The sequence below is a fragment of the Eptesicus fuscus genome, chromosome 14 (assembly GCF_027574615.1).
Source record: "Eptesicus fuscus isolate TK198812 chromosome 14, DD_ASM_mEF_20220401, whole genome shotgun sequence".
In the NCBI taxonomy this organism is placed as follows: domain Eukaryota; kingdom Metazoa; phylum Chordata; class Mammalia; order Chiroptera; family Vespertilionidae; genus Eptesicus; species Eptesicus fuscus.
Window position 1 is genome coordinate 46,196,755 of NC_072486.1, and position 14,471 is coordinate 46,211,225.

The 14,471-nt window shown below is 42.2% G+C and overlaps 1 protein-coding gene across 1 annotated transcript in view; it reads right to left on the reverse strand.

Annotated features, from left to right (window-relative positions):
- The window catches only part of GLI3 (GLI family zinc finger 3), a 279,986-nt gene that overhangs the window by 10,229 nt on the left and 255,286 nt on the right, over positions 1–14,471 (reverse strand). Inside the window, exons 11-12 of the mRNA XM_054726279.1 lie at positions 4,678–4,827; positions 3,236–3,400 (exon numbers count right to left, since the gene is read on the reverse strand). Of these exons, the coding sequence (XP_054582254.1) occupies positions 3,236–3,400; positions 4,678–4,827 (315 nt within the window). The remainder of the gene's footprint in view (positions 1–3,235; positions 3,401–4,677; positions 4,828–14,471) is intronic.

Below are 14,471 nucleotides of genomic sequence, written 5' to 3' on the forward strand. Positions count from 1 at the left end.
GAGGCAGCAGATCAATGATTCTCTCTCTCATCATTGATGTTTCTATCTCTCTCTCCCCTCTTCTCTGAAATCAATAAGAAATATATTTAAAAAAAGATAATGTATACAAAGTGGTTACCACAATGTGTTGCACATAGTAAGTTCTTAATAAACAGAGATTTTATTAGGGGCAGGCCTTGTAGTTGGACCAGGAAAGAAGAACAAGATTCTGAGGGATGAAAATGAGGGCAAGAGGATGGAAGGAAAGAAGTATCCCTGAGCAAAGATTCCGCAGCGGGACCACTTCATGCGTGTGGGCATGGCTGATCAAGCTGAGGCTGTCTGGGAGGGTCCATTCATGGTCACGATGACAAAAGGTCAAGACTGCAAGAGCAGGCGTGGGCTGGGTGAGCGCAGGTACAAGCCTGAGGAGTGTAACATTCCCTACAGGAAGGAGGGAGCCATTGGAACTTTATGGAGAGGGAGATACAAACAAATCAGAGCTCAGGAAATGTGCTTAGTGTGGCTTTGGAAGGAACTAGCTTCCTCGAGTGGGAATTACTGCCTTTAGCTTAGTCCACCGTGCTCCTTGCTGCACCTACAACAGCGAAGTGCTCTGCACATTAGCTATTGATATTTGTTTAGTAAACCAATAGCTATTGATATTTGTTTAGTAAACCAATGAAGGTACCACTAAGAAAGCAAACAAATGCAAGGTGGCATCTAGATTTATTTAGGATTGTGAGATTATACAACACTGGATTTCCTAGACAAACTTAATTTTGGTGTATCTGAAACTGCCCATCACTCATATGCAAGGACAAGCCTTATATAAAGAAGAGAGAAAATAATTTACATGTTTGTGAATGAAATTTTATTTCTGTGTTCATGGTCAATGTTAATAATTTATTTTAGGGAAATGACTCAACTTTGGTGTCAGATGGATACTAGACTTATCAGGGTAATCACTTTGTAATGTCTAATCACTATGTTGTATACATGAACCTAAAATAACATTGTATGTCCACTGTAATGAAAACTTTTTTAGTTATTTAAAAAACTGCTCAATCTTGGTAAAAAGTACTATTAACCAAGATATCTTTTAATCTTAATCTTATTACGCATATTAAACTCTTATTGGGCACGGCTCTTTCTAGCTAACAAAAGAATAGCAGCTCAACTATAATACACTTAATTACAGCAAACATACATGTGTACATGTTTTAAAGTCCATGAAAAGATAAAAAGCTGAGTAGTATGTTTATGTGTATGCACTGCTAATCCTAACATACCCACTACTTAAATTTCTCCACAATAACAGGAGAGAACCTTGGCCTAAAATCCATAGGAATAAATACCCTCCAAGTTCCTAGTCAAAATGATACTTAAATATATTAAATGTAGTTAAATACATTAATTAAATTCTAAGTTCAGTTAATCAAACCCCCTAAAACATTTTAAACAGAGACATAATTCACATACTACTAAAAAAACACCTTTTAAAAGATGCATAATTCGGTGTCATTTAGTACATTCACAATGTTGTGTAAACAACACTACTATCAAATTATAGAATATTTTCACCATCCTAAAAGGAAACCCTGTACCTGCTAGCATCTGGCAACCACTAATCTAGTACAGAAGAATACACTCACTACTGCACATGGTAAAAGCATTTTGACATATAAAAAGGAGATGAAGCATCTTTCCTAAAACACCCTCAAACAGTTGGTCATTAATAAGATATTCCAAATGGCGTTTCCTTATTCCACCACGACCTTTCAAAGAGTAAGTATGTGAACCTGCACGTGTGAGTTTACGTGAGTGCTTTTTAGCGAGTGTGGTTGATCTCATTAGAGATGGGTTGTTGTTTTTTCTACTGTTTTTGTTGATCCTCACCCGAGGATATTTTTCCATTGATTTTTTAGACAGAGTGGAAGGGAGGGGGAGAGATAAAGAGAGAGAAATGTTGATGCGAGAGAGACACATCGATTGGTTGCCTCCCACATGGGCCTCGACCAGGACTGGGGATGGAGCCTGCAACTGAGGCACGTGCCCTTGACTGGAATCAAACCCGAGATCCTTCAGTCCCCAGGCTGACGCTCTATCCACTGAGCCAAACTGACTAGGGCAGAGATGTTTTTGCTCGCCCAGTTCAGCTGAAAGGAAACTCAGGGAGGACCATCTTTGCCACCAAAGCCCATGGCCAGTGAGCTGACGGCACACTCTGTTTTTAACCAGATTCCCTCTCTCAACTCTCCATCCAGAAGATCATGGTCAGATGACAGCCATGCCAAGGTCAAAATGCTCCTTCTCTCACACATTTCAAGCAAACTGCTGACATACTTGTGGGGCAGAGCTATGTTCCATATTAACAAATTCTAGGTAACTCTCCTATTTCTACCCAAACTATGGAAACCTTTTTGTTCATCTCTGGATTCATTCAAGAGAAGGTTCACAGAGGAGCCAGAATGAGCTAGTCTTCAAGAAGCTGGAGTGTGCAAGCAGGCATGCATTAACATGTACACAAAATGAATCTGAAATAATTTTCTTCTTATGCTTCCCTGAAATTTTGAGGAGATAACTACCTAAAAATAACAGCAACACAACAGGACCCACCCACTCACCAACCATGAAGCTATACTCAATATGTTATCTTAAATAACTAACTAGAAACCATTCTAAGTTTCTGAGAATAACTTCCAAGACCTGCTGGAATACAGAATGTCTGGAAATCACATTTAGCCAAGGCTGGTTGCTCTGTAAAAGTCTTTTTAAAATATAATGCAGTGGAAGATACTACACCTGGAGAAAGCAAATAAAAATGGCTGTTAAATGGAAAGCTGCTACCAGCTGTCAACATGTGGCTTTGGACTCTATGCCTGGTGCTCAGAGGGTCATCCTTTTCATGGATTCATGCTATTCCTGGCCTTACATGTGGACGGAATTCCAAGTTAAATGCTCCTACTGTTTGACCAGTAGGTGGCAGTTCTGAAAAAAAGTAGAACCTGTTTGCCGGTGGTTTTAAGAAGTTCCCTCTTCATCGGCATTCCTCTCCAAACCAGGCCCAGTTTTCAGCCCTAGCTCAAGGCCCCAGGCCTTCACCGGCAGCATCGGTGCTCACTCGTGCTGGGAATGGTCTTGAGGAAACAGAATGGAAGAGGCTCACCTCTCCCTCCACGTATGGTCTCCATGAAGGTTCTCTGTTTCTACCCACAACCTCTGGGCCCCAAGTGTGTCTCATGGGGAGCCTTACCTCATTGGAATGTGTTCTGTTTTGGTGCTTGGCACGATCGGAAGCATTCGAGAAAGCCTTGTTGCAACCTTCATGCTCACAGACATATGGTTTCTCTCCAGTGTGAGATCTCAAGTGTGTTTTCAAGTTTTCGAGTCTCGAGTAGGCCTTTGTGCAACCTTCAAACTGAAGACAACAGGTAAATCTGGATTACTCCACACAATAACAGCTTATGCTTACCATTCCCTCCAATTGACAGAAGACTGACGTTTTGAGGGTCAGCAGCTTTTCAAAACGAAGTAACAAAAGTCCACTAAACTCTGCATTTATTGGGATTTAGTGCAGCTCGAGAGAAAGCATTTCAGTGCTCGTGAAAGTCATGGAGATCTTTTCTTAAGAGACCACTCACGGCAGACAATGGGTTTCATTATCTGCTCATTGATCTCCTTGAATTCCCACTGATTTCAGATTCAGCACCAAGTTCATTATATGGCTTTGTGTGTTTATAAAGGGCCTTTAAGATGTAAAGCATCAGGGCTGAGTGGTGCCCAGTGTGCCTGGCGGGCACCTCAGTGAAAAAAAGGCTTAGCCTCCTAGGAGTCCCAGTCTACTTGTGGCTAGGTTTATACTGGGCCATGAGAACAGACTAAGAGGGAGAAGAAATACTCTAAAACCATCTAGGTTATATTTTTCTAAAGTCAACTTAAGTTTTTAAAATCATAGCTGGCACTGGCTTGTGCCCTCCAAGTCCTCTGACACAATGGATATGGGCACTGGGGCAGGCCCTGTGTCTGTGTGTTCATTTCCAGTGCCCACCAGTATGTCCCAGTCACCGTCTGCCCACTTACCACTCTGCAGAGCTGTGCAGTCCATTCTGCTAGCCACAGGGGAATATTTATATTTAAATTTCCCCAAAACAAATTTTAAATATTAGTTCCCTGGTTCTAGCCAAATCTCAAAAGCACATAAGAGCCCAGCCAGGATCACGATTTGATTCCCAGTCAGGGCATATGCCCACAGGTTATGGGCTCGATCCCCAATAGGGGGAGTGCGGGAGGCAGCTGATCAATGATTCTATCTCATCACTGATGTTTCTGATCTCTCCCTTTCTCTCCGAAATCAGTAAAAAAACATATTTTTTTAAAAAGTGCACAAGAGGTACATGTGGCTTGTGGCTACCGTGTTGGACAGTACACGACCATCTAGAACACGTCCACCATCCCCCAAAGCTCAGCTGTCAGCATTCTTTCTCCATTTCTTGCTTCCCTTCCATTTCAAAAATCACTTTTGACAAACCACTATATTAATCACAGACAGCATCCGCCACCCAGCCATGCCACCCCTGAGCTGGAGTCATCGTGCACAACCCTGAGAGTATGGCAAAGGATCCATGGTATGAATCCCGACACCCACAGGTGTGAGGTGACCCCCAAGCTGACAGCCCGCACCACCAGTGTACTCACAGTGCATTTGTGAGGTTTCTCTCCCGTGTGTCGTCTCATATGCACCACCAGCATGTACTGGGCTTTGAAGGGCTTCTGCTCTCTTGAGCAATCTAGCCACCGGCACACAAATTCCTTCTTCTCTCCATGAATATGGTCGTTATTTATATGCTGGGGGTTAAAAAAAAAAAGAAAGCAAGAAATTAAATAAAAATCTATTACTAATTTCTAAAGGAAAAAAAAAACAGCAATGCAAAAAATGCTCTAAAGACTATATGATAACTTTACCCTATTACAGGTTATGTTGCTCTAGTGCGTATACTTCTTACTTAAATTTGCTCGTATTAACTGTGTGTGTGTATTTCCTAACTGACAGAAGGGACACTATTTGGAGGGAGCCTGATGTCCCAGGGCATCTGCAGAGCAGAGCTGTGAAACGGGGTGAGCCACACACGTGCTCTCTGGGTCTCTGTTATTGTTCATCTACCAAGTGGGGGTCAAGGCTCACTGCCCACAGAGGCACCCTCCAGCTCTCACACACCCAGGCCCTGGGTCAGGGCCATAGCTGGCTGCAGAAGAAGGACACACACGCATGCATGCACACAAACACACACAATCTGTAATAAGGACTCCCCCCCCGCAAAAAAAAAAACAAAAACACACAAAACCACACCAACAAAAGCACTTCTCCAAGCTACACTTTATTTCCAACTACTGGGATTTCTTCTAGAATAAGAATCGCAGAGAAGTAAACTGAGATACTGGAAAACCAGGTGATCATCCACAAAATGCTACAGGTTCTCAGGATCTTGGTGGTCGCATGTATAAAATAAAGAAATGGATGGCCTAGTTCTAAAACGTTCTTTCCAGTTCCATAGTCCTATTAATCTGGCTTCTAAAACGAAGATGAATTTCCCCGAATTCCCCAACAATTCAAAGTCTAACATCATGTGCCCTACAACTGGGAGACGCAAGAAACTTACCGCAGCACCAGAGGAAGAGAAGGTTCTTAATTTGGATCAAAGCTAAGTTAATTACAATATAATTAACATGTCAATTATGGATTGCTGGGGAAATGTGTGTACTAATTTGATCTGTGGATTTTATTCTCCGGTCACCCCACAGTTTTGTTGGCCTTAACGTAAGGTTTTTGCAAACACCTTCTCAAACACACATAGAAATACAATCACTAAAACCGCGGTGCGATAAAAGAAAGCTCCCCTCGGGTCCCATGAGCTGTATAGTAGTGACAGAACGTTTAATTACTTTGCTGCCTAGGCTCCTCAGTGAGTGGTCTCTGAGGGCTGGAGCCTCAGACTCCACCATCACAGCCTGCCTTTCCCAGTTACTCCACTAGGCGGCCGACTGCTGCAAGGAAACAAGGAAGTGAGCCGGGCTGTCTCTTGAGCTGAAAACTGAATGAGGAGAGAGAAAAGCAATTAACCATTCATTCTCCTCTCCTAGAGCAGCCCCCAGAAACCCTGAGGAACAAAGGGCGTGGGTAATACAGCTCAGCGCACAGGGAGACAGCCAGCATCCTTTCAAAGGCTCTGAAGACAAGGAGACTGCACAGAATCACTCAGGTTCACGCGGTGTAGCAACCCCAGGGCAAACAGGTGTGAATTTCCTATAAAAAGCCAACTGTCCTAGGTATTCGTGTTTGTTAAAAGTCATGCCGGTCTCCATAAGTATATGAAGAGATCAGATGTGCGGGGCAATCTTTAAACTTGTGCTTCAAGTACCCTTTTGCAGACCATTCACGTCACCAAGGATCGTCCCAAATGCGCGCTGACATCCAGCCCTGAAGTCCACGTAACACAGAGGGGTTCAATGAATTCTCCTTTCCAGGGAGAAAAAAAGTAATGATCACACAAAACCACTCCATAAAAATTATTCTCGGTTCAGTTTTTTTCCAAGTTCCAGAAATAAAGCTCCTTAGGTTGATATACATGAAAAGGAAGGAAGAAAGGTGGAGGGGAGGCAGGTAAAGTTAAAACTGGAAACTGAATTAGAATTTGGGCTGAGTGACTCTTTGAGGTCAGAACCCATGTCTTTTAGCTTCAAATTCTCAGTAATTGACAAGTGTTCCTGGAACTTGGTAGAGCCTCAGTAAACTAAAACTTTCCCTGGACAAAACAAATTGTACTGTTGATGCTTTTGCTTATCTTTTCAACCTCATTTTACCTCGTATCCACACAATAAGGTTTTAATATACGGTATTATATTACTTTAAAATAACATACTATCAAGAATTCAAAAGAATTAGAAAGATAGCCAAATGTGAGCCCTATTTTGCTGAGTAGAATAAAAGGAATACAATGTGACAGATTGTAGAAGATGCCTACAAGGTACCAAGCTGAGACAATATCTGAAAATTCCAGTGATGGGAATCCCATGCCAATCAGCAACACCCGCCCAATGTTATCGCCACATGACCGGGACAGGGTAGGTCCTGCACTGGACAGCGGAGGCAACCTCACTTTCAGAACCATTAGCATCTTGGAAATTTTGCTTTCTGCCCCCGTAGAGGAGCCTGCGTTCCACCTAACATGCTTTTTGTGATTTTTTAAAAACTGTTCAAGTGCCAGTTTGGATGGAGACCACAAGTTCTTGTTCTTGAAATGAGTTCTATGATCTCAGCCAGCAGGGACCAGGTCCATCTTGCTTGTGTTTATGGTCCAAATGCTGAGCCCAGGATGTCATCAATTACTACAAAGAAATACAGAGACATCTTTCTGTCTCTCCAGGTTGTTCAAATGCACGTTATTTTAAGCTTCAAACATTTCCTGGAGCTGGATTTCAAGTGAAAATTAAAATTCTAAGAAACCACAGACTTTTACACGGCCATAGGTCCTAAATATTTACTTTTCTTTGCCAAGCTGCTTTGGCCTCTGCAAGGAGTGGGCATGCGGGCTCATCTCAGGGCAGACCTTCCGTTGCAGTGGGAAGAGCATGGTGGGCAACAGAAGATGCATCCACACCAATTCCTGAGGAGCTGTGTACATTTGGACAGTTCAATCCACTTATTTGGGACTTTATTTTCTCATCTGTAAAATTAGGACAGCAATTTTCACCTGATATGATACAAGAATTTTTTAAAAATGTATTTTTATTGATTTCAGAGAGGAAGGGAGAGGGAGAGAGAGATAGAAACATCAATGATGAGAGAGAATCACTTATCGGCTGCCTCCTGCACTCCCCACACTGGGGATAGAGCCTGCAACCCAAGCATGTGCCCTGACCGGGAATCGAACCATGACTTCCTGGTTCATAGGTCGATGCTCAACCACTGAGCCATGCTGGCTGGGCTGCAAGAATTTTTACAGCATGCAATACCTGACTATTTAGTTGGGGGCACTGACCTCTTTTCCCTTAGCTTGCCAACTAAAAAAATGACAACAGCCAACAAAACAACAGCTGTCCGGTGTGAATAAATCAAAATTATACCTATTTATTTTTGTGAGATATTTGCAAAAACATTTTTTGGTGTGCTGCAGAATTTTAGTAATTAGTTCGTGTGCCATGAGATGAAAAAAGTTGAAAATAGCTGAATTAGGATGATAAACTAGATCAGGTGTCAGCAAAGGTTTTCCGTAAAAAGCCAGGTAGTAAATATTTCAGGCTTTTGGGGCCAAAAAGTCTCTGTTGCGACTTCTTATTTACACCACTGTTTCTGGGGAGTAGCCGTAACAGCTGTTACCTATGGACACCAAAAGTTTCCTGTGTCATGAAATACTTAAAAAAAAACAAAACACAAAAAAACAAAAAACACACACTCTTCTTTTCCAGTTGTTTAAAACTGTAAAAACCATTCTTAGTCCACAGGCTGTGCAAAACCAAGCTGGGGGCCTGTGGGCCACGGGCTTGCTCCCCCTCCACTGGATGACTTCGAAGCCTCCTTTGTGGAGTCGCACAGCCCATGACTTTCTCGGTCAAGGTGGCTCTCAAGCCCGAGGAAGTAAAATTGGAAGGAGACACGTTTCAGTGCCAGAGAAAAGGAAAGGCAGTAGGAAGGGATGAAAGTCGGAATCCTGAGCTAACACAAGGGGAGGGGTTAGTCCAGACAGACTTACCCCTTTTTGCATCGTGTTCCTGGGGCCGGGAGGACAAAGCACACATTCTTTGCTCACCGAAATCCCAGGAAGCTGAGGAGACTCATACACAGTAAGTTCTTAATATTCAACAGACAGGCGGATCCCAAGAAACTGCCCTGAAATTCAACGGGCATGTTTTCATTGAAAATTTGACTTTCCAGCAGTGAAAACGTTCATCAAATATATAAATAATTTAATTGGAGGGAAAATAAATGCATGATTAAATTCCAAACGAATCCAACACAAAGTCTTGCAATTTGCCAGAGGCCCAAGCGCCAGAAAGAGATAGATGGCGTAAATTACGGTGTTGTGTGCCAACTCTCTCAGCGGGACCGCTCTGAACGCGCCCTGTCTGAATAATCAGGTCGGGGGGCCAGGACCAGGCAATACCCGGGAAAGACGGAGTCCCGCCACTGAACTTCCCGGTGGATCCATTTCGCCAGTCTTCCAACAGGGATTATAGGCTTTTGCCTTAGGAAACTGTTGGCTGATGAAACAAACAAACAAAATATCTCAGGAGCCCACAGCAAACCAACAAAATTGAGATTTCACAACTGCGACTTTGTTAGCAGCTGGATGAGCCGGGACCCAGTGTTCCTGACTCTTCCACTACCCACGGGGCCGCAGGAGCTGAGAAAGGTGCAAGGTGCGGACAATCACTCTGCTGGCCTGGCAATTGAGGCAGCTGAAGGGGCTACTTTCTTTAAAGGGCTCTCTCTGGGAAGCCCAGTCCTCAGTGGCACCAGAGACTGAGGCGCTGCCAGAAGAAAGACCCGAAGGAAAACGGGACAGGGAAGCCTTCCCTCCACCAGCAGCACTAAGGAAGCCCTCAATGGACGTCACTGAGCTAGTCGGGTGCTCTCTTCTTGCTTCGTCATTTCACTCTGAGCTCAGAGCTGCCGGTTTTTCCTCAGTCTGATCCCTAACCCTTAGTTCAGATGAAGGGCATGCTTGCAGCCCATAGAGCCCAAATGTTCCCAGCTCTCCAAATACAGCTGCTGTTCATGCAGGTCGTGACCCTTGGAAGCCTCTGCCTTCTTCTTCAGCCAGATTCCCCGCAGATTCCCACTCAGAAAGCACCAGGGTGGTCAGTGGTTAGAGTACCAGCCTGCACATAGGAGGGTTGTGGGTTCGATTCCTGGTCAAGGGCACATACCTGGGTTGCAGATCCAATCCTGGCCCCTGGTAGGGGCAAGTGTGGAAGGCAACCAATAGATGTGTCTCTGTCTCATCTATGTTTCTTTCTCTCTCCTTCCCCCATTTTAGGTGATGTGTCAGAGGGGAAGCAACAGCATGGCTCAAAGACATGTGTGCAAGATTTGCACATTCCCATTCAACTCTTTCAGCCAGGTGACACTCTAATCAACAAATGCCTTGCTGTTTGAAGTGGTTCACTCTTTAAATTAGTCAGCTGCTTAATGTCAAGAAGGTAAATTCCTTCCACAGTTGTGATGAAAATATTACTGTTGAGCACATCCAAAAACAGTGAGGACAGGAGACATACAACTTCGATTTCCATATGGCTCCCTGTGCATATACCTTGCACACCAGTCTTTTCCACAATACAAGGTAACTATAAAAGCAAAGAGCATAAGTAGCGCTCAGGTAAATATGATCTCTCTCCATACACAAACACCCAGGTACACATAGTGTAACTGCTTTACTAGGAAAGGAAATAAAGACTTAGAAAGCGGTGCATTTCATATATGAACTAGAGGCCCAGTGCATGAAATTCATGCATGTGGGGGGGGGGGGGGCGGTGGTGGTGGTGTCCCTCAGCCCAGCCTGCACGCTCTCCAATCTGGGACCCCTTGAGGACAGTCGGACATCCCTCTCACAATCTAGGTCTGCTGGCTCCCAACCGCTCACCTGCCTGCCTGCCTGCCCGATTGCCCCTAACTGCTTCTGCCTGCCAGCCTGATTGATGCCTAACTGCTCCCCTGCTGGCCTGATCACCCCTAAATGCCCTCCCCTGCCAGCCTGGTCACCCCTAACTTCCCTCCCTTGCCAACCTGGTGGCCCCTAACTGCCCTCCCCTGCAGGCCTGGTTGCCCCCAACTGCCCTCCCCTGCCGGCCATCTTGTGTCCACATGGGAGCAGCCATCTTGTGTGTTGGAGTGACAGTCAATTTGCATATTACCTCTTTATTAGATGGGATACCCAAGACAATGGGACTGCATTATGGGCTTGCAGGTCCGCTGAAGTCTAGAGCTGCTTGTTGGACGCTCAATTTTATTTCTGATTCATCCCTTTGCTACATTTCTCTGCATCTGGACTCACTAACATGCCTCTATTTGATGCCATGATTGATTTTTAAAAGGAAAGAAGAAAACACACATTTCCTTCTCAGAATATCAAAATGGAAATGTTTGATACTTTATAAATGTTTTCACATGGCTACCAGGTCATTAGCTCATAAACCAAGTTGAGTTAATGAATATGTTTAACAGAATTCAGTAATTTGAAACTTCTAAGGATTTGCTGAAGAGTATGTTAAGAAACCCTTCTATTTTGGCAGAAAATGGAATACGAACAAGTAAACAACTTTAAGAAAGCTCAATTTTCAATAAACCTATTACTATCTCTTCACTTAGTAGTCCAGAGATATTCTAAAAAGGAGAAAGAAGAAAAAATAATTTAGAATCAATTTAATTTATATTAAAAATAATTTGATAGATTAAAATGCTTTGTCTAAAATGAAAGCTCTCTACAAGAATCCCTCAAAACATTACATCTGAAATGAGGCATATACCTTCTTGTTTTATCTATTATTTGATACATGGACCATTTTTGAAGTTTTACAACTGTCATGACATGGATTCTATTAGAGACAGGCTGTGATTGGATTCCTAAAGGCTTCACGAGGCAGGAGCGGAAATAAGCAGGAATCACAGACTATCAGGGCTGAAAAAGGCCTTATATCTCAATATGCACTTTAATTTTAGATAAATAAAATAATTTAAATGGTTTCAGTGGCACCCATCAATCTTCCTACCAGAGTGTTTAAGAAGCTGTAACAGCTTGCTGCGAGAGGGATCTTCATTCAGAAGCAGACCTCCATAAACAACTGTTTCAATTCACACGACCTAAGAAAAATATCTACATTTCTTTCAGTTTTCTGTTAAATTATACAGTAAATAAAAGGACTCAAGACACAGGTTACGAAACTGCATTCTCTTCACAAAAATAAAATATTTTCCTATTTCTAACTTGTAAATATTAAGAATTGCGGTGAGATCAAACAAAATATACTTCTTGTCGACAGTTATTTAAATTTTGTTTCTAGGTGCAAATCTGTAACAAAATTATTTTCTTTCATGTGGAAGAAAGGCCAAGTTCCTTAAGAGGGTAAATGTTTTGTCCAAACAATGGGCTTCACAGTACCTCCCTCACCCCCACCCCACCCCCACCAGAGTCAGCTGCACATATACGTTCCACTGCAATGGAACTCCAGCATTCACATTTAAAAACAAAAGTTGTACAGAAAGGAATGACATAGTGGCATGTGCTAAAACTTGATGAACTCGGACAACATCATGATAATTAAAAGAAACCAGTCACACAAAAAGAACAACTATTGCACAATTCCATTCATATGAATGCCCAGAATAGGCAAATCCATACAGAAAGAAAGCAGATTAGTGATTGCCAGTGGCTGAGGAGAGACTGGGAGATGGGGTAATGAAACATATTATAAAATGGATTGGGATGATGGTTGCACAACCCTGTGAATAAGTAAAACACACTGAATTGTTGTCTACTTCAAATGGGTAGAGGAACTATATCTCAATAAAGATGTCCTTCCACCCCTCCAAAAAAAGGAAACCACACACACACACACACACACACACACACACACACACACACGCACACCACAATATCCAGACAGACTGAGTTAAAGCAGAACATACTTTTATGGCACAGTATTTCCTGGTGGATCTCATACTGAACTCAGAGTTAACAATCTGGGAACTGCACATAAATGACAACTTCTCCGTATATTCCTTCCTCATCTTTCAAGTTGCACAGATGAGTGGGAAGATGGAGAAAACTCAACTTTATACAGAGTTGGAAACACACCTAAAACATTATACACTGATATTAATTCAAGTAAGTTAATACAAAATAGCACATGATTTGGAAAAACTGGCTATTTTCTAACGAATTATACACTCTAAAGATCACTAAAAACTCATAAAAAACTCAAGGCCAGTTAATTCAGAATCTCTGCATTTTTGGTTTGGTTGTTACCCTGAATTACAAAATAACTAGATGTAAACATTATGTAATTTGTGATATAATTTATTTAGCTGATACTCTCTCCCCAAAAGAAGGGCATGTGTTACCGGTTCAAATTCATGAACACCGAACAGTGGTATACTGCTTAATATTAAGATGACCCAAAACTTAAATTGTAGTCTTTGAAAATAATATTTTAAAAGCAAAATATAAAAGTGAATAACATCAATTAATGTGACTTACGTTTCTTAGGTAAAAAGAAGACATCCTCATCATTGAAAATGGGTTAAGGGCCCATAATTCCTTGCAAGGACTGTAAATCTGCTCTCTCACAGTTTTATTCTCTGGATTCTAACTTTACTAAAACATAAATGTAACCTTTCTCCTTTCAGAAGGTTCTTTTACAGTGTATTAAGGTGACTGACTTGTTAAAGAACTTCTCAGAATTTATTTTCTGAAAAGGCCAATATTTAAATCGCATTGATATTTTAAATATAGATATAAAGCAGTTGAATTATACCCCCCAAACATTCCAAGATTCTGCTTATATCGTATCTACAAGTATGTGGACATATTTAATTTTTTATCTTATGCTTTTAAAATGCCAACTTTTGCTTTAGCCAAAATAACTAAATAAATCAAATAAAGTAATTAGCCAAAATGAAAATACAAACTCTTTTTAAAGCAAACTGATTGGGGACCTAGTCACCACAAAGAAAACTATTACTAGTTTAAACAAGTAAGAATTTATTAGTATCCATTTTAGAAATAAGAATAAGAATACTAAACTCGGACAGACAAGATAAAAGCTGTGTAATCACAGAACGAAATAATTTAGAAAACCAGTCTTCAAAAAGACATCTTCTATTTCATTTCTACAGTGAACTAATCCACCAAGCACAGTGAGAGCCAGCTTTGCGATCCTAGCTCTAGCTCCCAAGGAGAAGCAGGTAAAGCCCCACATTCCTGCACCTCACCGGCTGCTGGACTGGAAGAAGGGCGAGGTCAGAGGATCCAGGAAAGGTGGCCATAAAATGCTACCTCTCCCAAGGATGAAACGAATTGGTCACTCACATGAATGGATCATTTCTATGTATCCAGTGTATCTGGAAAGCACTGCCATCTAAAGGAATGGCATTTGTTGCCAAGTCAAATATTTCAGAAGCCAAATTGCATCCCACCTGGGGGGTTTGGGTTTCTGCCATGAAGAGAAAGGAGGATTAATGCATACTATTTCCACCTTGTATCTGTACAGCAGTCACACACTTCGAAAACATGTTGCCCTGGCCCCGTGGCACAGATGGTTGAGCATCATCCTGTAACCAAAAGGTTCGATCCCCAGTCAAGGCACATGCCTAGGTTGTCGGTTTGATCCCTGATCCCTGGTCAGGCACATTCAGGAGGCAACAAATTGATGTTTCTCTCTCACATCAAGCCCCAACCCCCCCTCTAAAAATCAATGAAAACATATCCTCGGGTAAG